Below are 27,364 nucleotides of genomic sequence, written 5' to 3'. Positions count from 1 at the left end.
GCAGAGACACTTGTGCTGGACATATTGCCATTTGCCACAAATACGAGGCATGATGGTGCAGATGTAACTCACTTTGCACCACTAACCTGGGATTACATACATTCCTCTGAAGTCAGATTTCTTTTATTTCCTTTCTCAATTATTAGATGCTGCACATTGATCTCAAATGCCTCTCTGTTGCCCCCGTTGAGTAAAAGAAATTCTCATTATCAGATGAGGTAGTTCCGGGAAAGCACCATAAATCTGTCTTACAAAATGATAATAATCATCATAGGATAATCAAACAGGCAGAGGAGACACTCTACCTTAAAGACAAGAGCTCAGCATATCTCCCAGGAATTTAAGATGCTGGCGCCATGAGCACACTGTCCTAATGCTATAAAACATCTAAAAAGCCAAGCACTGGAGCTTGAGATGGTTAAAGGGGAACTCTGTTCACAAATCAAACAAGCTCTTTTGTTTCTTACCAAATAGATACACAAAAGATTAATTTTTTGTCAAGGAGTCCTAAGAAAGTGTGATTTCTCATTTCTAGTCCTGTATTCCACAGGTCTGTCAGTCAATCAAAGAGCCTGAACCCGCACACAAGTTTGATATTTGTGAATGGTATACAATTATCCAGATACTTTTCATGCCAGTCATGAAACAAAATTTCTATTCAGAGGGTGCAGAGCAGCTCAGTTGTTAAGGTGTACAACCTGAGAGAAAGCTGAGCTTTACAGGCCCGGTTCACCCCTAGCCATCTTATCTGCCAATGAATCCTGGGAGCTCACATCAGCGGAGCAAATTGCTTCATTCCAGTAGGAATAGGGGTAGGCATGTTGGCAGGGGTTGCTCACCCCACCATTAGACACACTTGTATTTGTCAAGAATTTACAAGCTGCTTGGATAACGGCAGTAGAGTAGCACCTATCCTCCAATGAGCTCCCATTCTACTGTAATGCACTATGTGACTTGTAGTGCAAAAAGTAGCCATTGACTGCATGTGAGTGTATCAGAGGATTGCATTCACCTTAGTGCTCCTGTGGGAGTGCAGAGGTTGTTGTGGTAAAATGAGCTTAGTATAATATTATTCATTTTTCATAGTTCTACAAAAATTAAAATAATATACAGTATTAAGGAAACAGTCATGTCTCATGGGTGGGTTGAGCCAGCACATGATTCAGAACCTGTTGGTTCAAGCTCTTTATTACACTCAAAAAGGTAGTAGAAACTGTTCATGGTATGGACTGTATTTTGGGTGCAGGAGAGGCTATTAGAAATAAGGAATGCCACGCCTTTGGTAGGAAAGGATTTAATGTTGACTGTATTCCGATTTCTCTTTGAAAGTAAAGACATGCTTGAGTGATAACTGAAGCCAAATTATTCCACCTGAGTCAGCCTAATTCAGAAAAAATAATCCACCTATTTTATAACGGTAAACCACTGGAGGTGACTGAATATGGCTGAAATTAAAATCGGTCATTCAAGCCATTGTAGCCATTGGCTTCTGAAATGCACAATGTATGTGGAAAATCTAGCATGTATCTAGCAAAAGCTAGTGTATTACTCAAATTTTGAAGTAAAGAGAATGGGTTTGCATGGTTTGCCTCTTCTTGTGTGTGGTCCCTGTTTTGAACAGGTTTATCTCACAGAAAGAACTGAACTGGTCAGATGATTTTTTTTATCACGCACATTACTTTGTCAACAGGGAACACTCAGCTTGAATTTACTCACATGTGGTTAGGTCATGTTAGCCAAAGTGAAAGATTAATTCAGCCACCTGTTCTATTCTATTATACATTGCCTCAACCATTTTATAGCTGACTGATTCACAGATACAATCCAGGGTTACAAACATGTCTGTTTTAATATGCAGTGTATGAATATATTCACAAACATTGCAATATGTTTTACTTCATTTAGCAGCTACAACATACCCAGTGATTAGATTGGCATTTCTTTACAAATCAAATTTGTCATTAAAAATGTTGACACTCATTCACCTTTGCCAAACCTATCCAGTTCACTCCCATCTATGAAGTGGTAAAGTAGTTCAACGTTCATTGGGTTAAACTAATCTACAAGGGAATGCCTTAATAATAGATTGAGTGCAACAAATATAAACACATACAAATCCAACTGTATTTTTTCTACAAGGCAGAAAAAGTCTAGCTGAAGTGAGGAAAGAGAGAAAGGAAAAAGAAGTGCGGTGTTTTATTGTTACAAGGGTTTCCAAGATGAAAGTCAAGGATAAATCATTAGGTGCATTTTTTTTCTTTATTCAAGGTTAAGAATAGAAAACAGCATGTTTCATCCATCTATGGCTCTGACTTTGGCTCCTCAGATTTTTCACTGAGCAGTGGATACCCCAAACATTGTCAATGACATTTAATAAAGGAATAAGATAATGGAGAATAACTGAAGAAACTGCAAGAGGGCCATACTGAAAATATTACAGCTTGATTCGTGTTTGTACCATCCACATCATGCCAGACAGGCTTCCACTGCAACAATGAGCAATACCCCATGATGGTAACTCCAAGCAATAACTTTGAAGGTTTCTGTACAGTCCCACGTTAATGGGAAAACAAGCATTAGCTTGCTCTTCAGTGTAATATATTCATATTACATTAAGAAGTAATTATGACTGGAACATTTAAATGTGTACCAGTGTAGAATACTCTCTAAACTACCTCTCCACTTCCTCCTCTCAACTTTGTTTAGGATAATAAGTGCTGAGCAGTTTAATGTGTTAAGTGAATAAAAAGCATAGGCCTAAACCTACATTTTAATTACATCCTCATGGTTTGCCATTTTAAAACTATGTGACTTGGTTACAAACCCAGAAGATGAATCTTAACATCTGTTAAAGTGACACAGCCCAATAAATTTTATGACTAAGCATGACGCCACTGTAAGTGTTTTAGAGTTTTGGAATATAGAGAAATACATTGCATGTTTTGTATAGGGTGTGTTTGGGTATCATATGGTTAGCAAATTAACCTTGTTCTCTGGGTAAAAGGCAAAAACTGGGCTGTACGATAGAGTATAATGTTGTCTCTGTGACATGAGAATGTGTGCACTTGTGCAGCTTAAAGAACTCAAGCACATTATCTGAAGTTTCTTTGAACACACTGATTGATGATAGCCCAGTTACACTCATGGAAAAAGGCTACCTAGCTAACCTTATGTTCTCTGTTGTAGAACATATTATAGAATGGCAGGTAGTAGGTTGTATACTGAAGTGCAATACATGCAAGGAAGATACCAGCATACCAATCGCCTAAACATGCCAGAGTGAAAAGGGGGGCAAAACGTATAAACAAATGCCTATGTACAGGTTCTCAGGAAGTGTGGCATTTCCTTGAGCAACACTGCCACACAACAGCAGATAAAGTAATTAGGAGCAAACTAACTTTGAACAGACTCCTAAGGACAGGAATGCCCTGTGACTCTAATGAGCCAACAGATGTTGAAGTTTGGAGAAAACAAACTATGCACAGATTCTTATGAGGGGGAAAGAACCCCTTAAACAGAATGTTCATGAGACTGCCAGAGACTATGGCTCAGAGTAGGACCATGTACATAAGACACATTTGAAGATCCCACAGTCATTACCAAGCTGACTCAAACAGGTACTGTCCAAGGCAGAAACTCACAACCTGCTTAGAAAATCTACTATACCAGAAAGATCCAGAGATTAGCGTGAACAGTGGTGTTCTTAGAAGGTAGCCATAAACACTAAGCACTCAAGTTCCAAGAACGTGGTGAGGCAGGAACATTCAGACACTGGAATCTGGCAAACATGCATGGTGTTGCCTGCAGAGTTGCAGCATATACCATATCAACTTCATGAAACTGCCTCACTCCTGGTGAAGTGACTTAAGGACAGGAGAGTCACCACAGTTGTATGCCATCTTGCTGCCACAATCCAGTTAGCTTCTAAAAACAGGCTTGAAGGAGGAGCTCAGTGTCATTACACACAAAAACCTTAACATCCATGCTTTGCTTCAGAACATATTAGTACTAAGCCCATTGAACCAGCCATTGCAGATTCATATTGTGATCCTCACCTGACATGAATACAGGCACAAGTCTGTGGATCGGCTCATGTTGGAGGAAATTGGTACCTTTGGCACAGTGTAGTTCATAAGCTACATGAAAGAGTCATGAATACCATCCAACTGAATTCAGGAGCTGCGGACCATGCTGTGGACAGAGACATCCCATTTATGGAGAAACTGGCTGACACTTCTCATAAAAAAACAAACAAACAAAAAGAAAGAACAAATGTTCAAAACCCTAATAATTTATTTTAAAAACCAACAAAGACACCAGCCTACGCACACAGTCAGCTGAATAAAGTGAGCCTTTGTTCACCAGCCACACACCTGTATTTAACTAGGCAGGTGTGGCTTAATGACCAATGGATGGCTTGCACAAAGACAATTATAAATTAACAATTAAACAATTAACCTGTATGGGATGAAGTTGATGGTATTAGATCTGTCTATGGCAAATATGGTACCTCGGAAAACAAATAATCGTCCTTAAACAATTACCAATACAGCACATGACTAACACCACATTAACACTGCAGCCGTTTTGGGGACAGGTGAATGCTCCTCCTTCGCACAATCCCACTGGGAAACCCTTGGGTCAAACTTGTTCTCCAGAAGACCAGATCGCCCTGATTCCCTGACTATTGCACGCTGCATCCTTGCCAAATAGGTGGCAGCATGTAGACATTAAAGCAGTTATAGATTGCACCCAGTGGTACCCCTGCACATGTTTGGTCATAAATTAATCACCCTGAAGAACTAGTCATCCTACTCTGGCTATCTTCATGTGTCTTGAAGCATGCAGCATGCAAGTGCAGGGTCAAGGTTCTGGGTACAGGTCAGGGTCTGATCTCCTATGCTGGAAAACACTAGATGAGAGACTTCCAGTGCTGCTCAAACCTGGCGGCAGCATACAGCAATTTCTTCTCCAGCACCCTCACAAAAAACATTAATTCAAGATATGAGATATTTTAATATACATTAAAGTTTTAAACCTCACCTAATTTTGATTAAGGAATGCAGTTACATTCAGAAGTGGTGGCAGAATGAACAGAGAAACCAAAAACAAAACAAGAACAAAGCTTCAGATATAAACAACTCAAAATCCCTCAAGACCAGCTATAGATCATGAAAGCACACCAGTCACCTACAGTTAAAACCCCTGAAGTGGGGGTGCCACTTGTACCCATTATTGTGTGCTTCCTTAACTGGGTACATCACGCAACTTCTTCTCAAACAGTATGGGCAAAAGGGATTTAAAATTTCAAGGAACTTGATTTTACATTGACCAGGGCTACAAATGGAAACACCAACAACACCCCCCTTTTGCTGTATACAATCAAAGTACATAGAAATTCCAAAGATAAAAATGTTACAGGAAACCGCTACAAAATATCTGAAACGACAGTGGTGTGGAAAATAGCAAAACAAAAGATAAAGTGGAAGAAGGTCTGAAAATTATTACAGAACACAACCGGGAACACAGATTTAATGGTGTATTCGTGACGACAAACTGTTTGTTAGCAGGAATATGCCTGGAAAGTACAAACAAAAAAAAAACCTCATTTAAGACAGCTGCCATGCAATCAAAATGTAATAATGCTATTACCCCAAAGTATTGGAGAGTGAGTACTGAGACTCATTTTTTTTTTCAATAACAGTAATACATTTTTCTCTCAAGTATTACCTTTCTTGTCAGATATTTCTGGGACTAGGGAAAACAAAATTTCAAGAAACATTGAATTTTAAGAGCAGAACATCTGATCCTTGGGAAATATCCATGTGACATACCAGAAAATGATTAATATATTTTTAGATTTTTAAGAATTGCACCAGTCAAGTAAATTATGAGAAACTGGCTGAAATCCAAACGTCTAAAAAAGTTGTGACTGGAATTGTTTCTGAGGGTACACCCAACAGAATAGAATAGAATAATGGGAAATAAAGTAGAACTGCTTGTCAAGAAATAGGATAAGGTTATAGCACCCATGTTACACCCTTTGGCAATGTATATAATACACATATAATAGTAAAACACACCATGTGTTTCCTAGATTTCAAATTTGAGTGACCTGCCCCTGAAACACTGTACAGAATTTACTGCGTTTCTGAATTTCTGAATTTGTTTGTCTTTTCTTTCTTTTTCCCTTTCCATATTTTCTTTCTCCTTTTATGTCTCACTAAAAATGCATATATGTATGCGTATGTGTATGTATTGTATGTATACAGTACCGTTCAAACGTCTGGACAGACCTGACTAAGATAAGGGGAAACATGTATTCGAAACTATTTTGATCTAAAGACCTATGCATAAATGCTTGAAGTTTGTTTCTTAGATAAATATAAATAGTGATGTTGGTGCCTATGTATGAACTTCTTTCCATAAAATTTTATTTTTGAAAAATATTTTGGCTACTTTGAAGAATCTAAAATATAAGATAGTTTTGATTTTGTTTTTGGTCACTGCATAATTCCATTTGTGTTATTTCATAGTTTTGATTTGTTTTCTTTACTATTATTGTAAAATGTGGAAAATAGTAAAAAATAAAGAATAAAAGTTGTGACCAAACTTTTGACCATTTGTGTGTGTGTGTGTGTGAGTGTTGTGGCTTCATGCTGGATTTACTGTACATCATTAATGTATTGAAGACACAATAAAAGTATTAAAAAATAACTGCCGTGAAGTTGAGTACTCAATCTTTAAATAGAATGCTTTTGATTGGAGTCTGCAAAATTAAATTTGGCCACACCTGCCTTCAGTTCTGACGTCATTACACTATATTCAGCACATACTGTAACAGGCAGCATGCTCATCTAATCATGTGATGACCTCAGGTTTTATAAATCATGCCAAGCTCATGGCTCAAAGATCATACCCTTTGAACCAAGGTTGAGAAAGCCAATATACCTTCCATGTGAACAAGAGAAATGCTCTGCTTTCAAACAAGCTTTAAGTATTTATCATTTGGACTCACAGAAATGCATCACACCTAGAAGCTTTTTAGCAGTTTGCAAAGGAATGGGCAGTTGTAGATGAAGTCATACAATGCAAGAAGCTGGATAATGCATAACAGTGACTGTGCCTTGAACAAGAAAATACCTACAGTATTGGCACTGAATATGTGTTGTGTTTTTGGGCAATGAACAGTTTCTGCCAAGCTCTCCGAGACTGCCACAGATTACATATTAACATGCCCAGTGGCTGTGTACTGCCCACTTCTTTCAAAAGAAAGCTTAATATTGGATTTTTAAGTGGTTCTTGCCAAACCACATCAAATGTGGTTTATGTGTGGCTACTGCTGACCTTTTGGGTAAATACTCTTGGGCACAAATCGGTGTTGAAAGAACTCTGATGATGCAGTCTGGGGTACATCACAAGATTTGTGCAGTGATTAAAGATGTCACTATCATAGAATGTGTAAACACACACTCTGGTGATGATGGGTACATATGAGTAAGTGCTCAGCAAAATGTAGCCCAGACAAATGGGAAACTTTGAATTATTGAAAAATGTTTGCATATATTTCTTAGTATTTGAAGAATTCATTAACACAAGAAAGATTAATTCAGAGGACAACATGAATTTTTTTACTTTCTTTTACTTGATTACATTAGTGCTGCATAACTATGCCATCACTTCTCACGGATTTATTCTCACTGCAAAGAGGTTTGTTGTTAACTTTGAATGGTAAAACTAAGGTTTTTTTGTTGTTGTTATAATACCACATAATTGAGTTTGAAAAGGACAACAAAAAGTAACACTTGTGGGCTCCTGGGTGGCTCAGTCAGCAAGGCACTTGGCCCAAGTTTAAAACCAGCTGTGCCATCTGCTGACAGTGGCCAAGAGCCCACAGTGGCAGAACAAATTGCCTTTGGGCTGGTCGGCTAAGGTCTCACCACTCTCAGGCACCTAGCAATTATTCAGGCACATAGAAACTGCTTGGGTGATGAATTGTTAGTTCACCATTTGGAACATGCAGTAGTTCTTTTACATATTGCAGGACAGTTATGCACACAGAACTCTCAAGTGCCCACACTCTGGCCTGACGGTGTCCAGTAGCCTTATTTGTAGAGGGCTTTAAATGCGAGAAATTGATGTTGTATTTTTTCTTGGCTGGTCTGGATAAAAAAGACACTTGCAGATCATTTTTGTCAAAGTCCAATCCAAACAACCTCAGCAGGTAGTCTGGGTTGCATTTCCCCTTTTAAACTGGCACCTTCCTTTAGTTCACAAGAAGCTCATGACAATTTCTCAGAACTAGAGACAGTCACAGCAGCCAGGCCCACCTCAGAAACAACACTTATCAGATAGTGGGATCACACTGTCCAAGTGTTAATCCTGACATTCCTGTCTGAAATGGCTGAGACATAAATCTTCAGGGTGTAAGCTGACCCGCCTTCATCCAGAAGTGACTGGACAAACAGCAGTATTGCAAGTAGAGGGCTAACCATTGGCTTCACCACCCAAACTACACACCCTTTTGAGAACAATTTCCATTTGCAGGCATAGTAACCCAGAGGGAATCTGTTGCCTTTAGAGGAGATCTGCTGCCAGGTTGTGTACTTCAGAAAATTGCCTTTGAGGAGGCTAGAAGAGGAAGGGTCCGCATGAAAAGTCATTGGACTACGATGAGCGGAATGGATCTTGTTGGATCGCCTCCATCCCTGGAGCACCAGGGATGTGTTATCTGATCACACCAGGAAATGTGTGCCCTGCAGCTATGGAGGGAAGCTCCTCAGAAGAAAATAGCACTGGAATGACACAGAGAAGGTTCTCTTTGGAGTAGAAGTGGTTCACCCCTCCATAGGTGTATAGTTGAAGCACATCTGTTCCATACCGAAAGACTCACCCTTCTGTCCCATTTGAGCTCCAGGTTGTTCCTGTTGAACCTTGATGCCCAAAGTGGCTGCTACACAAGCTGCTATCAGCATACCCAGTTGCTTATGGAAGTGACAGAAAAAGACAATATTTTGTCCACTCCATATATCTTTCTTCTGTAGGATCTTAGAAACAGGGCATAGATCAGCTAGGTTAGAACTTGGATGGGACATTTCAAAGGAAACCCACATGGGCCCTGGATTTGTGGCAGTTTGGGGCACTTTATCTAAACCAATTAAAATGCTCTAGTGCAGTCAACAGTGCTGTCGGAAGGAAAGTGTAGAAAAGGGCCACATGTGTATGTTTCTGTCTTTGTCGTTGTCTTTGTTTGCGCACCACCCCCACCTCTCACAGGCACTTGTTTACGACTCAGTTGAAACCTGGCCAAACCGGTCCTGCTGCCCCCCTTATCAGCAGGACCCCCACCGGTAACTCGAGTCACAGGCGCACCCCCAAGGACGGCCCCCAGGTCACCATTTGCCCTCGGGCCTGCCCGTATCCTTTGGCCACCAATCAGGGCCTCAATAGGGCCGGGGATACGGGACAAGATAAAGGTGGTAGTGACCTCCCCCACCTCAGTACCACAACAATATCTGGGAGGTGAAGAACTGGGGAGACCAAGCCTTTGGGGACAAAACCTTGTGCTGTTGTTGTGTGCGTCTGTGCCAAAGTAAGTAGTATGCCTAACTTCAACTGGTTGTAATATAATTGCCTGTAGAGAGACAGGGGTGTGCATGTTAATTCAGATAGTGTGTCCTTAATGTATAAATGTTCTCATAGCCATTCCTGCAGTTTAAGTCTGTATGCCTCAATGCCTGTATGTATATTCTACATTCAATGGACCCAACAGTACTTATCATTCTCCCTGCTTACTCTTTGCAGGGAACCACACACACACATGCACCACAAACCCTCGCATCCATCCGTTCAAAATCCCCAATAAACACCTGAACCCGGAACCTGACTCCTGTGTCCTGACCGACACCCCACTGTGATAGCAAAGTAGCCTGAACCTAGTACGGGTGAAACTGCCCCCTCAGTTTCAGTGGTCCTTCGAGCCGGATTGGTGCTGCTGCAGTGGAAATGTCAGGCACACCGGGTTCAGCTCCTCCATCCGCAAGCCGCTCTTGCCGTGTGACCCGTCGCCCGGTCCACCACGAGAGCTACGAGGTCCAGTATGTGGGGAAGAGCACCCACAGACCTGCGGACGTCCACGCCAGTGAGCAGGAGGGACAGGCCGAGATGACCCCCCTCAGGATGCCAGAGAGGAGTTCCTCAGTCCAGCAGAGCCCATCGTCCACGACCCCACAGAGTCGTGATAAAGTGGTGCAACAGCTCCTGGACACCATGAGGCAGCAGAGTGAGCTCGTGGGGGACACAGTGAGGCGACAGAGCGAGCTCATGGAGCGCATGCTGCAGCGCTCTGCCACCTCCACTCCCTTCAGCGCCAGGTCCTCACGCCGGAGCTCAAGGCAGCCATCACCCCAGACGGCTCGCACCCAGCCTGTGCAGCCAGGACCTCACCTAGCCCTTGTCCAGGAGCTGACAGATCACCTCCATCGGATGCAGCTGCCATCATCGCCCCCGACGCCGCCGCCAGTCAGCCGCTCCTCGGCGTCCATCTCCAGTGCCCTGTACCACCTGCCACCGGGGCAGGAGGGCACCCTGACAGACAGTGCCACGCCCAGCCAAGTGTTGCCACGGCAACCAGCCCCTCCACAGCAGCATCCCCTGCTGCCACTGCAGGTGCACCCAACCCACCAGGGGGAGCACCCACAGGGCCAGCTCCCTCAGCTGCCCTGCAGCCGGTCTCAGCCTCAGCCAAGTTTTCCCCCTGCCATGCAGACTGTGACTGCAGACCAGAACCCAGTCCTCCTGCAGCCCACTCAGTATCTGCCGCAGGGACCAGTAATGGGCGTGCCTTCATACCTGACGCCCTACCCACAACCGGTTGCCACCCTGCCCTCCCACCGGCCAACGCAGCACTCTGGAGCAATGACGACGTCTCCACCACAGACAGCAGGAACAGCGCCCCCTGCTGTGCGAAGACGGTCCTACAGGAGGGTGGAAGGTCCGACCTTCCCAGACCTGACCAAGGAGGATGAGACCGAGTACACCATGCTCCGGATGGCCCTTGACAACCTGCTCGATCCAGAAGAGACCGAGCAGTACAAGTACCACATCCTCCTGGACCACCTGAAGGTCGACCAGGCCCGGCGGCTGGCACTCGCCTTCTCCAAGGCCCCAGACCCCTTCACGAGAGCAGTGAAGGCGCTGGATGACCGATACGGGCAACCACGCCAGCTGGCATCCCGGGAGATTAAGGCTATCATGGCCTTACCTCCAATCCGGCCAGGGGATGGGCAGGCCTTTGACAACTTCGCCCTCCGCATCCACGCCCTGTTGGGACTCCTTCAGACTATGGGGGGGCAGGGCCAAGCTGAGCTAGCCTGCGGCTCGCACGTGGAGCGCCTCCTGGAGAAGCTCCCCTCTGAGCAGTTCAGCAGGTTCAAAAGGTACATCAGCCGACTCAGGCCCGAGTCCATGATGTACACCCTGCTGGACTTTGCAACCTGGCTCCAGCTAGAGGCCCGCTGCCAGCCAAGGAGAGAGCGCCCCCCAGCTGGACAGAAGGAGCAGTGGCCTGCACCAGAGCCCACCAGGCGGAGGGCCAACATCCTGCACGGAACCAACCAGGCCACCAGCACCGCAGCCCCGAAGTCATCCCCAGCAGCGCCACCTGCTGGGAACCTCAGGGGGAGGAAAGACGCATACTGCCCCTACTGCGACAACGCCGAGCACTACCTCAGCCAGTGCACCGCCTTCCAGCGGTTCTCCAGGGACGAGAAGGTGGCCTGGATCAAAGAGAACCAGAGGTGCTGGCGGTGTGCTCGCGCTCATCAGGCTGCGCAGTGCACCCTGAAGTGGCCCTGCAGTACCTGCAACGGCAAGCACCTGCAGGTACTGCACGATGTGAATGAGAGGTCCGGGGAGAGGACACGCCCAGCCGTCCAGACTCTGTACCTGGACCGGCCGAGTGGCCACAGCCCTGTGATGCTCAAAGTCATCCCAGTCTCCCTGCATCACAAGGGCTGGTCCACAGAGACCTACGCGGTACTGGACGATGGTTCTGAGCGGACAATCCTCCTCCCAGCCGCAGCCAAACAGCTCCACCTGCAGGGCAAAGCCGAAGATCTGGCTCTCCGCACCATTCGGCATGAGGTCAATATCCTCCACGGGGCGGCCGTGTCATTCAAGATCTCCCCTGCATCCGGACCAAAGAGGACCTACTGGATACGGAATGCATTCACCGCTGACCACCTGGCCATGTCAGAGCACTCCTATCCAGTGGCAAAGCTGCAGAAGAGGTATGCACACCTCAGAGGCCTCCCGCTACAGTCCCTCAACCAGGTGCGCCCACTCCTGCTGATCGGGGCGGATTACACCCACCTGATCACCCCCATCGAGCCAGTGCGTCTGGGCCCACCAGGGGGCCCAGCAGCAATCAAGACCCGGTTGGGCTGGACACTCCAAGGGCCGGCACAGCGCCTTCAGCGCCGCACCTCTTCCCCCAAATGTCTGCTGACCTCAGTCAGCAAACCCAGAGAGGACACCACCCGCAGCAAGCCCCGGTTGGGGTTGGCTGAACCCAGCCAACGGGGCCAGCATGCTGCGTTCCCCCACCAAGGAGCAAATAAGGGACCCGCGAGACCAAGTGGAGCAGAAATGGAGGATGCTGCAAAGCGGCAGGAACCCAGCTTCTGTGGGCTAGTGGCAGAGAACACAAGCCCCTCCCTCCTAGAAGGCAGCCCAGTCAGTGGCTCCCAAGAGCTACTGGAAGGGAGTGCACCATCCCTTTACGGGGCGGCTGATCAGGCCAGTGAGCCCTCAGCCACCAAGCACCCAAAGGCAGAGGCCCAGCCCCTCAAGAGAGCTCAACGAGGCAGCTTTCCGGAAGAGCCCACTGGTTTGGAAGCAGGCAAGCCAGTGCCCTTCAGCAGCCACCTGACAACCCTGTCGCCCAGTTCGGGTGGCCACAGCTCGGTACGTAAGTCCTGGACTCTGCGAGGAAGGGGGTCCAGTCGACGGCACCAACAGAGCAGCGTGAAATGGAAGCGACGGCGAACTAAGCCTGCGGTCCCGAAGGAGACGGACCTCCCCCCTGCTCGCCTGCAAACCTCCAACTCCACCAACATGGCCTACCCTCCACCGTTTGAGAGGCCGTGTTGTCGCCGGTGGAGCTGGCAGAGACGGATAGGTTCGGACTGCAAAGGTACAGGTCGAGGACCAGACCTACACCCGCCCAGTGCCCGACTGGTTGTGATCCCTGCCAGACCTAACAACACAACCGGACGCCCTTAACGTGTATGATGTGGCCCTTTGTAATGAGCAAATTTCCACAAGAAATTTGGGGGCGGCTGTAGAAAAGGGCCACATGTGTATGTTTCTGTCTTTGTCGTTGTCTTTGTTTGCGCACCACCCCCACCTCTCACAGGCACTTGTTTACGACTCAGTTGAAACCTGGCCAAACCGGTCCTGCTGCCCCCCTTATCAGCAGGACCCCCACCGGTAACTCGAGTCACAGGCGCACCCCCAAGGACGGCCCCCAGGTCACCATTTGCCCTCGGGCCTGCCCGTATCCTTTGGCCACCAATCAGGGCCTCAATAGGGCCGGGGATACGGGACAAGATAAAGGTGGTAGTGACCTCCCCCACCTCAGTACCACAACAATATCTGGGAGGTGAAGAACTGGGGAGACCAAGCCTTTGGGGACAAAACCTTGTGCTGTTGTTGTGTGCGTCTGTGCCAAAGTAAGTAGTATGCCTAACTTCAACTGGTTGTAATATAATTGCCTGTAGAGAGACAGGGGTGTGCATGTTAATTCAGATAGTGTGTCCTTAATGTATAAATGTTCTCATAGCCATTCCTGCAGTTTAAGTCTGTATGCCTCAATGCCTGTATGTATATTCTACATTCAATGGACCCAACAGTACTTATCATTCTCCCTGCTTACTCTTTGCAGGGAACCACACACACACATGCACCACAAACCCTCGCATCCATCCGTTCAAAATCCCCAATAAACACCTGAACCCGGAACCTGACTCCTGTGTCCTGACCGACACCCCACTGTGATAGCAAAGTAGCCTGAACCTAGTACGGGTGAAACTGCCCCCTCAGTTTCAGAAAGACTTTCAAATTGGAAGTTCAAATCAAAAGTCTCTGGGGCCATTATAGATTTCTTAGCAGTCCCTCAGCAGACTTGTTCCACAGTCTAAAGCTGAGATGTTAAATCTAGGCACCTAATCATACATTTTCCTAAGTTAACTACTCCTGTACTGTCTCCACTTTTCAGTTCAACTGGTGTGTTGTCATTTTTTTCTGGAGCCTACCAGCCGCTGTTCACAGTGAGTGCAGCATGTCAATTCTTGCTTGAGGTAAAAATTCTGTCTTTATTAGGCACTTTGAACTGAATTGCTGAAAGCTGCAACAAAAATATTAGGAATTAATACTTATATACTTATATAAAATTATCTGACAGTGTCATAAATCTCATTGCATCTTTACCATACAAGCAGCATCATCACGCATTTTTCACTTCTGTTGGATTTATGCTTAAGTATTATAATATGAGTATTGAAGTATGAAGTATTTCTAAAATCTAATCTCATATGAAATCCACTTGAAAAAAAGAAAGATAATTTCCTATCAGAGCTCCATGTCCATCAGCATAGTATAACATATAATGTATATCAGCAATTTATGAAAAGAAATGCTGAATTTATCAATTGTCATAAATTTAATGTATTACAAACTCTCCATTTTGTGTGGCAATTGGTGGGAAATGTATACTGAAGACAATGAATAAATCTACGGATGGGCCCAGAGAGCAAGCAGCTGTCAGCTCAGAATCTTCTAGATTTGGGCTTGTTCTTTATCTGCAGTTAGCACCACCATCATCTCCAAAATAAAAGAAACCCTTGCAATCCTATTTCAGAACACAACATAATAAGAGTTTATATGGTAATTATGCTGACAGGCCACAAGATGGTACGTCTTGTTCCAAACATATATTTTTCTGGTGATGTGGGGACATGGGACAGCAAAAGACAAGGCGAGATAAATAACAAAAAATGTCTCCACCTTCAAACTGGACGTGATTTTTCACAAAGAAGGTTTATAACTGAAGATTAACTTTAAATCATCTTTTCATGGGAGTAGTTAGGTGGACTATAGGCATGTCTACAGGGCAAAAAAAATTTTTCGACACATCACTTTGACTGCAGGTGTGAAATGTTCTAGCAACATTCTTATCTGAAGCAGCTCGGTATCCGCCTGACAGTGTCTGGCAGCCTTTCACGGCCTTCAGCAGGGCAGCTCCCACTGGAACAAAAACCAATCCAATCCTTGAAATACACAGGACAGGGTGAAAGACCACTAGTCTCTCTGTGCCAACACTCAGGATTCCTTCTCCAGGCATGTCAAGCACCCCGTGGGCTCCTGGATAAGGTGGGAGCATACGGTGTGTTGCCTCTTTTCCTTTTAGTTTTTTTTTCCTTTCAGCATTTAGCTTCAGTTTTAACCAAGAGAGGAAGCTGGACATAGCTGGTATTTTCCTGCTGCAAATAAATAATTCACCGACAGGGATTTTCTGTCTTATTCATCAAAAATGTCTGCCCATTGAATGGAAAGAATAACCCATCAAATAACCCACAAAAATGGCATTTTAAATAAAATAAAGCAGCAGCAGCAGACTGAAAATAAAGTTTTAGAAGCTGGGAGGTCTATCTGCTGTGGTTCCTGACTGTGCATAAAAAATAATGAGAAATGTTACTTGAAAAGCACCTTTGTCCTATGATATATTGTGGACTCATGTGAGGATATATCCATCACAAACACTTACAGCAGCAGCCATCCCTGAAACCAAGGGGAAAGTTAAGGGCAACTCTATATTCAAAGGAAACACTTCTTACCAGTTACTCAGTAAACTCAAAAACGATGACGTCCACAGAAACTGCCTTCATTGTTGTTTTTTTTTTTTTTTTGAGGAAACTGAACAGACAACCACTGGACTTTCGTTGTCTGTATTTCCAGAAATTATATACAAAAAAACCCACACTCCCAGTGTCACTTGGATCCCTTTCAAGTATGGAAACCACACTGTTCGCACAAATCACAGTGTCACAGAAACCTTTGTGTTTGAAATAAAGCTGAGTGTATATGTGAATCTTCTCAGACAGTGATGTTTCTCCTGAGGTCAACACAAGAGATGACAAGCTCCCCGTGTGAAGATCCTTCATCTTTTGGACAGTGATCTAAGTGTCTGCAAGTTGAATCATGTGATTGCAGAGTTCAGGGGTTAAATCCCTACTCTTGCCATACATATTTACAATGGTGTTGTGTCTTGCACACTGCAGCTGTTTGAAGGGGGAAAAACTTGGTTTATATGAGTTTGCTGTTGCAGACGTTATCTTCTCAAGGCAAGACATGAAAGAGTTTTGGTGGTTCTCCATATATAGAACCAAGAGGGCCCTCTATGCAGTCAGTGTGTAGTGTCTCAAAGATTTATCATATGGTTACATATTATATGAAATCTCATGTATTCTCCATCAGAGTAGACTAGATCAACAGCACACACAAAGACTGTGAATATGGCAGGGCAAGACCTGCATGGGGGACAGCTTTACAGTTTGAATTATTTTGTATAGCACAATCCCAACCATTGCATTTATTTATCAGCTAACACTTCCAAATAGCACCATGGTTACTAGTACAACAAAATAGGTTGGCAAAAGTGTAATAGGATTTATTCAATTAGCTCATCAAAGGCTGCATGAAAAATTACATTGTTTGTTGCTGGCATACTTACAAGTCCAATGATCAGTTCTCCATATGGCACAGCTATCTCTGCTGGCTTGATTGAATCTTAGATGGAATGTGTAAGCTTTGTGCTCCAAAAGATCTAGCACAGCCGCAAAACGTGCATTCAGGTTACTGGCATTGGTGTATAACATGAATAAAGCAGCAACTGTTTGGATTCGTTCACCTACCCTTGCAGAGTAAGAGCTTTGCACACCATGTTTCACTAAAGGAGGACCAAACATACTGTACTATGTATCATTTGACTAATATAGTGTTCACAGGAATATAAGGGGCTTTTCTTCTGTGAAAGAGAGGTGTTTATTTTGTAAGGATTCTGTTAAAATACACTGATTTTATTGTTCTTTCTAAATTAATGATTACTGATAAATCCTTTCTGACCCCTGATTGTGTAAAACATTTTGTTTTAAGAAAAATATGACAGCTGTTTTAGAATATTCTTTGTTTTTTGGTGGAGATGAGGCAAACTGAAGCAACAACAGTATTGCTGCAGTGTCTGCCAGAAATGATGATCGCTGGAGGTTTTGGAAGCAAACTGTAAAAATAAGTAGCATGTGTCATGAAAAATGTACAGGAGCTCACATTTCCTGTAGTGCTTGAGTACTGACAATTACAGAATGTATAGCGATGGTTGCCCAATAATTTTGTGATGGGATGGGTGAATGACAAGGCATTATTCCATGTTAATGCAGTAACTTTTTAATGCAATGAAGGACCAGGGGAAATACTTTCAAGGACCAGGGCAAGACAGAGCTCACACTGAGCAGATCAGAGAAGAAGCTGAAGGTTCACAGACACATAAGTTTGTGAACAAGGCATTTCTTTTTGGGAAAACATGTGAACAGAATTATGCTTATTGTGTTATGTTATTGTATTGTATGTACAGAAAAATGTATGATGGCGGTATTGAAAAATGCAGACAGAAACACCAACATAACTATGCAGTGAGATAAATGGAGAAAAAGGAAGAGAATATGAAGAGAATATGAATCTGACTGGTAGAAGGTGAATTAATCTCTCATTTTGTCATTTCTTGAGAGAACATAAATTACATAGTTTGGTTGAAAGAAAAACCCAACATTTAAAACCCTCCCCTTAAAACACAGCATCTATTCAACTGTTCAATCACACTCTTATGACTGTAAGATCATATTTCAGTCATAACCACAGTCATACTGGTCAATCACACATGCCGGAAAAAGTCTTTTACTCCTTACCAGAACTCTGCCACAAATACCTACAAACATTGTACAAGGAACATTTAGGATTTGTTGAAAAGTTTAAAACCTTGAAATGTTACCATTTGGCCATTTTGGCTGAAGCATGAATTTATTTACAGCAATGGAAGAGTTTGTTTGAAAGTAATGTTCGAGACTATTCTGTTTCGTTTTACACATGGGTTAGTAGGAACAGTAGATTGATAACATATATTTTAGTGTGAACTGCAGGACATTTTTAACTTAATGGGAGCCGTTTTGTGTTAGATTCAGTGTAACTGACTGCAGAGTGAAGTGCTATTCCCTTTAAAAATTGCTATGCTAGCTGCTGAATGAGGGAAAGAAAATAGTCTGTTGTCTGATAGATTTCTTCATTTTATCAACTCAGAGTGATTTCTGCACTACACAGTTACCATGGTTACCTGAAATTTACTAATGCATTTTGAATGAAGCTGAATCCTTTCCCTTTATTTAGAAAAGAAATATGTATTCATGTTTCATTTTATCTTTTCAGTGCTCAGTTGAAAACTGAATATGTCCAGTAAGACCATTTCAATGGAATGCTCCTATCACGGTAAGCATTTAAAATAGAGCTCAAGATTTTAATTGGATCAAACTGCAATACCCTTGGCCACAACTCTAAGTGAAGTATTTGAGTGTTGTTCTGTACCATACAAACACATGACGAGTTTGGTGGTCACTGACATTAATGAGCATAATGTGTCAGTTGTATATGCTTTAACCTACAGGATAAAGAGCATCACAGTAAAAATCTGGGACATATTAATTTGGTGATAATAAAGCATCTTTACAGTAACATTACAATTTGCACTGGTGCTCAGTGTGTATGTGGATAGTACTGCCCTATTCAGTGAGCATTTTAAAGCAAGTGACAGCCATCAACTTCCAAAAACATAGGAGAAGGCATTGATGCTGGGCGTTAAAGTTAAACCTATTTCTGTATTCTGACTCAAACATTTCAAAATATGCATTTTATATATTTTTTATATGGCTATGTTTGAATGACAAAGTGAAAAAAACGGTTTCAAGTTTTTCCTTTCCAAAAGTTGAGTTTAGAATATACTGATTTCAACAGCAACATATGACATACCCACAGAACTGACAACTTCATACCCCATCTAGACATTCATTTTACAAAAGTCAGTGTGATTGTCATTCCATACAAAAGCCAATTGCCTGGAGTTGACACTCAGCTATAATGAGTTATACCTGTTGTTGTAGAGTTTCCTGTAGTGAAAAGAAGGTCTTTCTACTATAAATTCTATAATATACTGGCTGTATTAAGAAAATATCAAGAGTGAATTTGATAAAAAACAAGTAAACAAATAATATACACTGTTGTGTACACCACATTAACTATAGCAATCAAAACATTAACATAATATATATTTTAATGTAAATAAATAATATTTAACAACATCACACTAGAACTCTCCCTTATTAACTGTAATCTCTTCTACATTTCATCCTGTGAAAAACTGCTGAAACTGATTTCAAATCCCTTTCCATTTGAGAAAAATTCTATTTCCTCTATAAGATTATACCACAGGTTAACAGTGCAAAGAATTCACCATTCCTCAGAACAAATTAAACTTTAAGAACGCCTGTAATTTTAAATACAAAAATAAACACAAGGCAATATGAATTTCCATATATGAATCTGGCATGTCAACAACTGCAACAACACCAGCTCAAGACATGTAAAGAGTCTGATCTGGCAGGTAATTGGTTTGTCAATGGTCACATCCTCATCAAGAAAGAACATAACAAAAATATGTAATTCTAATGTAATGCGGGACAGCCCCACTCAATATAAATAATACGGTGAGAGTGAATGTAGAATAAAACTGGGGCCTTCCTGGTGCATTATCATTGTGAAACAGTGGTGTGGTTATTAATAATCAATTATTTTTATCAAATGAGTACTGATAAAGCAAAGACCAGCTAAATATGTTAAAGGCTCAAGATGACACTTGGATGACCCTCTAGCCTTCTAGTTTGTCACTCAACATCAGTTGTGTTCTCTCCAAGGTGTGTACTTGCACAATTATCTGCTGACATCTTTAGCTGGGGAAAGCTCCCACATAGTACAGTATGCATGTTCCTCCACGCAAGCTGTCCTGCTCAGGCTGCTGGTAACCCAATCTGCACAGTCACTGCCACAGTCCTGGAAGGACTCCACTTCAACAGCTAAAACACAACATAGAGCCAAGAGATACTTAGTTATACGTCTAGAAATAGCCAGCTGAACTCCACTGTCCCGGCATGAGAGGAATGTGACCATCACAAAACCAACTTGCTTCAACCAATCCTACTTGAATATTAAGCGATCGTACGTGATTTCCATAACTCCTGTAAATCGGGATGCGCTGTACCCTGAGCTGTCTGACCACCAGCGCTGAAATATACTGTATCCTGCCCTCTGGCTTGCCGTCGTGGACAGAGAAGTCCTGTTATTACTGGTTAATCCAGTTGCCATCTAGCGGTTGTGTCATACATAGTTAACTTAAAAGTAACTGTTCCTGCTATCTATTCCCCGCAAAGACATGCACAATTGCTCAAAAATACGTAAAACCCTTTTAAACCGTGTATTATAGTCCGTGTAACCGTTTCTTAATTTATTTTTCAGTGTTGCGCCTTATAATAACTCACAAAGAATTCCAGAATCACGTCAATAACTAGTCACGCATAAACTATAATGAAACGTGTTTTTTTATTTCCATTTAATGTGTTTACCGAGGTAGTTCTCTGTAGAACTCGTCACCTCAAGAGAGAAAGATGCTAATGCCTGCGAAATACATGGTAAAAAATACAGGAAACGTTTTGAGTGCTCAAGGGGACGCACTAGAAAGTTTGTAAACCGTGTACATTAAGTCGGATTGAATCGGATGATTCTTTCTCGAATAGAATACGTATATGGCCATGCGTTTCCTACCGATGGTACACTCAGCGGTCTTGAATCCATCTCGAAAAGATTGTTGTGATTTGACTTGCGCATGCGGACAATGGGACGGAAATAAGGAACTACAGTATCAACGTGGAAGAATTACCCTGATATTGCACAGTGTTACATCAACCTGTCTGCGCTGGCTACTACCCACCCTTTCACATAACCTTTTAGGTTCACGCTATGTACTTTAGTGAAACATTTGCAGTCAGCTACAGACCGATCAGAGAAGGTAAATGAAATGCTTCCTAGTTTAGTTCAGCATAATAGCTCTAAACTTCATATTTATTTTTATTATTGCTGGGTAGGTACTTATTCTTTTGAAATAGTTTTATTTTCCACTATCGTTATTTGTAATCGTACAACTATTGCACAATCATAGCTAACATAACTAACATGCTGTGTTAAATTTAAGTTATAGCGCATCATCGCGTTTTCCAAAGCTTAGCGGTGATGGTACGCCGGCAGTACGTCTGCTGGGTAAAGGCATGTCTGGACATGTGTGAAACGGTAAAGAGAGCTGAGTTAAATTTGGATCGCGCAGAAGTGGCTCCCAACTTCACAGACGCAAAAGTGCTAAATTAGTGGTCGAAGAACGAGAACAAGGTATTGTAACGTGTTTTTCCCTTGGCATAATATTACTCACCAGGTAGGCTAATTTTGGTGGAAAGGGGATCGAGGAGACTTAGCGTGCAATCTACGATGACTCAGTCGCCTGCTCTGTGAGGGAGGGTATGTGCGCATCATCACTTTGCGTTTTAAAGTCATAATGATAGTTTTCATTTTAATGTTTTCGTGGCCTTGCGCTGCTCATTATTCATTCAGTGATTTAACTCGGAATAATTACGTAATTATTATCTGTTGTTATTATAGTGAATATGTCTGTAATATCCAGTTATACGGATTTCAGGAAATTGCGTTTATTATTTTGGACAAAATTAGTTGTTTGATGTGTTTCTCCATCGATATTAAATAGAATTTCTCAAAAATTTTGCATGCTTTTATACGGATATCTGTAGCACGTGGAAGCGATTACAATATAGTAAATGTAAGGTCCATAAGATTAATGGTGACATTAAGAATAAGGCCATTAATACAAAAGAGTCACACTAACAAATTATTGTTAGTATTTAGCAGACACACGTTTGATGGCGATTCACATGGCGTGAGACAATTGGTATATATTAGTGAATGACACTTAGAATAAAATGTTTAAGTAGTCTACTTAAAACATATACAGAAAGAAAACATAGAATAGCAAGCGCTAAAATAGGCTTGCCCTCTAAAAGAACGGCCTTTTAAAATTATTAGACGTAGTGCACACACAGTGTCTATAGCTAGTATAAAAATTTTTCACATGCATGTTCCAGTCAACCTGCTTGTGTTTCTGTCTGTTTTTCTTGTATATCAAAGTTTTCCTGATTCCAATCCAACTGCAGAGTGAATGGCCATATCACTATGACCTCTTCTGCCCGGCTTGCAGAGCTCTGTACTTTGCAGGTGGTAGTGAAAACAATTTCTAGTTCAGGAGCATTAGTTCAAGCCTTTCTCCCTATGCACATGTAGCTCATCTTGCAGTCAGTAAAAGTACTCCCCACTGTGAGAGAGGAATCCTGCAGTCCAATCAGATCTTCATCATAGGCCTGCAGTCTTATTTATGGAGACAAACACTAAATTGTGTTAGTACCTCAAAATGCCCAAGAACCATTATTGACAGTGGTTACAAATCCATTATTATATAATCCAATGGGTTTTGGGTTTTGGGTGAATTGGTTATCCTGATATCCAGCCAAGGGTGTACTCATGCAGAAACACAAGGAATTTTAGCCATTTTGACTACAGCATGGCTCTGAAGGGTCATTCTTAGCCATGGTTGAACTGTGAACATCTCAGTCATAATGTGGTTCATTCAGATCAAATAAGGGCACTCTTTTCCAAACAGAGCCGTAAGTATCCTTTATTAATACACATCTAGGCAGACTAGTCTTTAAGTATTGTAGCTGAATGAATTTAATAGCAAAATGTTGTTAACTTCTAAAGAATTAGAAAAAAAAACATCTTAAACCTTAAAACATACCTCATGAATATATATTGAACACAGATTGATTGAGATGAATTAACACTCACATTTCACCTAAAACTAGTGCTATAATCATTACTTCCATTGCATCTACTGTTTTATTCCAACTAATTGATAGTCGGGGAGAAGAGGTCATAGGAGCTGGGCATTTCACTGTCAAGAAAAATGTATTTTCATTTCATCTTTTGCCCAGTTGCAGTGGCATTGTCTGGCTGCTTGACTGCCATAGTTCCACCATCACTGCTATTCATGAGAAATGATAGAGGGAGCATTGAGGCAGAGACCATTAAAGTGGAGGATAGCTAACCAGCTCACTGGTTGGCCATTGATACTGTAAACCGACAACATGTATGTACTTTTAAAGAGCAAGTGCAATTGTGTAGTTTTGAATTACTTCCTGTGATTTGTCTAGCTGCTTTAACAAATACAGTTTTTATTATAAAGAAATGTTGACTTTTTTAGAAAGGAGCTTTGCTGTAAGAGGCTTTGTTAACTGAATTATACTTTACATGTATCAGTATGCTGTACAGTTTGGGATATGATGTTATATGGGAATCATATCAATTATAATCAACAAATTCTAGGCGGGCAGCATTATTATAATCCTACTTAAAATGACAAGTCAGAGAAGATAATTACTTTTTCTGCAGCAACTACAAAAAGGAGATGTTGTATTTGAAACTGTGTTGTATCATTATTAGTGTTTGCACATTGATTTGGATGAAGTTTGAAGGTGATGAATCATGTTCATATAGTTTGAATCATATCTAGCTGTCTTTTTTCTAAATGTCTTTTTGACATTTTTTCCTGGATTGAAATGCTGGAAAAGAAAACATATTTTCAAAATTGTTTTTGTTATTCACCAAAGTTGGTATATTATTACAAGACATTGGCTTTCTCTATATGTGGGTCAAGGTTTGAGGGTTGGTTACATTGTATTAGGGTTGTATTAAAAATTATATTTTGACAGTCTACTGTAGAGTGTAGCCACAAATATTCTCCAAGAGGCCACATAAAAATTCAGTATATTTGTTTTTATGTTTGAGACATTTGAAAGGGGCAATTATCTGAATTCTAGCATGTGTACCTGTTGGTCAGACGTAAGCATTATTAAGATTCATTACATGTTAATTTTCTTCAGGCTCTTAATTTTTGCCATGGATTGCTCAGAAAAGGAGTATTACTACAAAGGCGAGTGTCACATCTGCCAACAATGCGGACCTGGACAGGAATTGTCTGAGGTGGGTATTAGTAAGTAAAACCAGACAAATATCCAGTTTGAAAATGACACATTATAAGGGTAGACAACAGGAGCACAATTTCTTTGTATTGAAAACATGACTACAGGGAGGTAGCAATAAACTTTCTCATACCCGGGCAATACACAGACCGCAAGTTTGCCACGATAAATCTTTGCTATGCAGAACAGCAGCAGAATACGGCAACAAGGATTTCTGAGTACTGTAAAATGGAACAGAGTTTGTTTTGACTGTGGTGAGCTCCTGCTGGCAAAAAGCGTTGTTTCAAGTTCACACAAGTAGACTTGGCTGTTGTGCTTGTGGAACTTCACATTTGCTGTGAGGGAGACCTCCTTGCCAAAAGAGGTTAACTGGTGACCTTAAATAACCCCAGCACTCCCTGGATGTGGCAGCTGAAACGCAGCTTAAAACCCGACCTCTAGCGCTGGCTCGGTATGATTTCTGCTACGTTTTTTTAATTTATAGTTTAAGTCCTGAAAATTCCTATTATTTTTTGGTTTGAGCTTAGGTTTTCTGTTTTTAAACCTATCAGGAGTGTGGCTATGGAAGCGGAGCGCATGCCTACTGCACCTCTTGTAATGTGAGGTTCTACAAAGAGGACTGGGGTCATCACAACTGCAAACTCTGCCAGTCCTGCAAACGTGTTAATAGGCATGAGTTGTTTCCCTGCACCACCAGGAGCAACGCAGTCTGCGGAGAGTGTTTACTGGGGTATGTGACCAGTGTCACCTAAATACATGTTTTGACATGCCTTTTTATATAACAGACTGAAGGGATGTCTCTGCCAGTGCATTTTGGCTGGTAACCAGCTGAAAAAATGGATGCCTGTGTGAAATACAGTAAGGATGTGTTGTTTGTTTGTTGCTGTTCAGTCTGTTTTTTTTTTCTTTTCATTTGATTACAGATTTTACAGTAAGACACGAATAGATGGTTTGCAGGATGTGGAGTGTATGCCATGTGTTCCTTCCTCGGGCAGTGAACGCCAGTGCTCCAGTAAGTTGCAGGAAAAACAGCCCTACAGCTTTGTGTAGCAAAGCAGCTTTGCGTGACAACCCATCGTTCCTGCCCCCAGGCCAGAATGAAGCTGAAGTTGTAAAACTTGCAGCCGCTCACGTGGTTACTTCACTGAATAGCAAGGCAATTATCTAGAAGAGCTTTTCGAGGACTGCTCAAACCTCAAACCATGGTTGTTCCTATCTAAAACTTAGGGTACATCTGTATTATGTTTGTATGTCGTATATTTTATGTCTGTTGTGTTTTCAGATAACCTGTGAATTGTATGCTTTCTGCAGCATGGTGTTGAGAAAGAAAGATTTTTTTCACTGCCTAGATCCAAGGCAGCTTCTCAGACTAGACTTACAACTAAACTCTTTTGCAGGAAGCAGAGGAGTGGGAGTGGAGAAAGTCTGGAGCTCACAGGCTCCGCCCCCACAGGCTGCTGTTGCCGCCGCCATTTGTGGAGCTCTGGTTACCGTGGCGGTTGCTCTGTCTGTCCTTTTTTTTGTCTACTGCAGATGTACCTCGTTCAGGAAATTGTTTAAAGGTACTCTTCCATGCACTCAGAGAATGTCTCACCCAGTAACATTTCAGTATTTCACGTTTCAATTATGACGCAGAGTTCGGTTAATCATCCAGCAGGTTGCGTTTTCGCCCAATGTAATAATTGTACCTCTTTCAATAGGGCGTGATAGATCACAGAGTGGCAGCCACAGTGAATGTAATCAGGCGACCACTGGGAATGTGGAGACCTTAATCCTGAACCTCGAGAAAGAGGTACAGGTTTCAGGTAGGAAACATGGCAACGCCTCATCCCATTGTTAAATGTTATTTTTACTTTGTCATGCTCTATTAAAGTGTTTTTTAACCTTCAAAGTTAAAAGATTAGACTTGCTAATTACTATGGACTTTGTTCCCCATGTACTGTAGAGTTTGCATTCTCTGAGAGCATGCGCTGTAAATTGTAACTTTCTTTGCGGCAGTTCCGTGCAAAGGCTCGGCTGCAGAGGACTCTCCCACCAGCCTAAGGTCCTGTCTCAAGGTGTACGCCTTTCCAGGACCCTCGGCGTCAGCCTCTGACCACCAACCCCGCTACGCCAGCAGCTTGTCAGAAACCCAGCCTCTGATGGTGGAAAGCTCCACCTGCAGCAACTGCTGTCTGGGGTGCGTCTCTCAGAGGTCGTCTGAGTCCACGAACAGCAGAGAGTACCTAATGGAATTGCCCCGCGCCCTGTTTGATGAAGCCAACCTCTACTGTGCCTCTGACCAGAAAGAGAGGCGCCGGCACGCACCAGTCGAGTGCACTGAATTAGACTTTAACAGTTCCATTGTTGTAGATGGCAACGTTGCAAGTGCTGAGATTACAGCATCAAAAGAGGCAACTGGAGGGTACGCCGAAACCTTGTCAGAGGAGCAACTGACCAGCCCATCTGCCCACCCCATGCAAAGCAACAACAGCTGCTTGAACAGAAATCAACAATGCAGCTGTAACAACTTCAGATGTAGCAACATGGTAATAAACCTGCCTTTGAGATACTGGGAAGAAGTCAGCAACGTTGTGCCACATGTGCCTTTGAACATGGCATCCTTTCATGCTGAGTGCCATTTTCTGTGACCTACAACACAAGTTTTTGGAATGCAAAATGAGTATAAATTTCAGGTCTGCAACTTATGATTCTGCAAGCAGATGTTAAAAACAGAGGTCTCTGTTTTTCAGGGTCATGGAGAGTCACCGTGTGTATGTTTGGTAGTCACTGGTCCAGCATTCGTGCTCATGTAGACAACTAAGGTCAAATAAGGCCAGGAAATACTTTAGAAACATCAGATGTCTGGTGTTGGAATGTATGTTTATTTCAAAAATCAATTTACCAACAAAAAGTGCAAACAAAAAAGTCTATTTGAAGTGTGTGTCCACAGTGTGAAAAACCTGTGCAGTGTAGCCAGTTAGATAAGTATTTAGAAGCCTAGGGATTAGCATTATAAGCAATTCACATTAGTTCGCTGGCTAGCCTAGTTAGCTAGCAAGGTCTCAGATTAAGTT

The 27,364-nt window shown here is 42.5% G+C and overlaps 1 protein-coding gene across 1 annotated transcript; it reads left to right on the top strand.

Moving 5' to 3' along the window:
• The first annotated feature begins 21,422 nt into the window (after nucleotides 1–21,422).
• On the top strand, nucleotides 21,423–26,938 carry eda2r (ectodysplasin A2 receptor). The gene is made up of 7 exons (XM_036523798.1): nucleotides 21,423–21,594; nucleotides 24,210–24,309; nucleotides 24,860–25,038; nucleotides 25,232–25,320; nucleotides 25,706–25,870; nucleotides 26,009–26,113; nucleotides 26,307–26,938. The coding sequence occupies exons 2-7, from the start codon at nucleotides 24,226–24,228 to the stop codon at nucleotides 26,936–26,938; spliced, it is 1,254 nt and encodes a 417-aa protein (XP_036379691.1). The 5' UTR covers nucleotides 21,423–21,594; nucleotides 24,210–24,225.
• Nucleotides 26,939–27,364: the final 426 nt, after the last annotated feature.

Source organism: Megalops cyprinoides, chromosome 3, assembly GCF_013368585.1.
Source record: "Megalops cyprinoides isolate fMegCyp1 chromosome 3, fMegCyp1.pri, whole genome shotgun sequence".
Taxonomy (NCBI): domain Eukaryota; kingdom Metazoa; phylum Chordata; class Actinopteri; order Elopiformes; family Megalopidae; genus Megalops; species Megalops cyprinoides.
This window is presented reverse-complemented; position numbering and strand designations above follow the sequence as displayed.

Bases quoted from the DNA above. Each gene is read 5' to 3' on its own strand.
- eda2r (XM_036523798.1), top strand. From the start codon at position 24,226: ATGGATTGCTCAGAAAAGGAGTATTACTACAAAGGCGAGTGTCACATC. The intron at 25,871-26,008 runs GTACTCTTCCAT...CTCTTTCAATAG, and splicing joins GTTCAGGAAATTGTTTAAAG to GGCGTGATAGATCACAGAGT. The intron at 26,114-26,306 runs GTAGGAAACATG...TCTTTGCGGCAG, and splicing joins GAAAGAGGTACAGGTTTCAG to TTCCGTGCAAAGGCTCGGCT.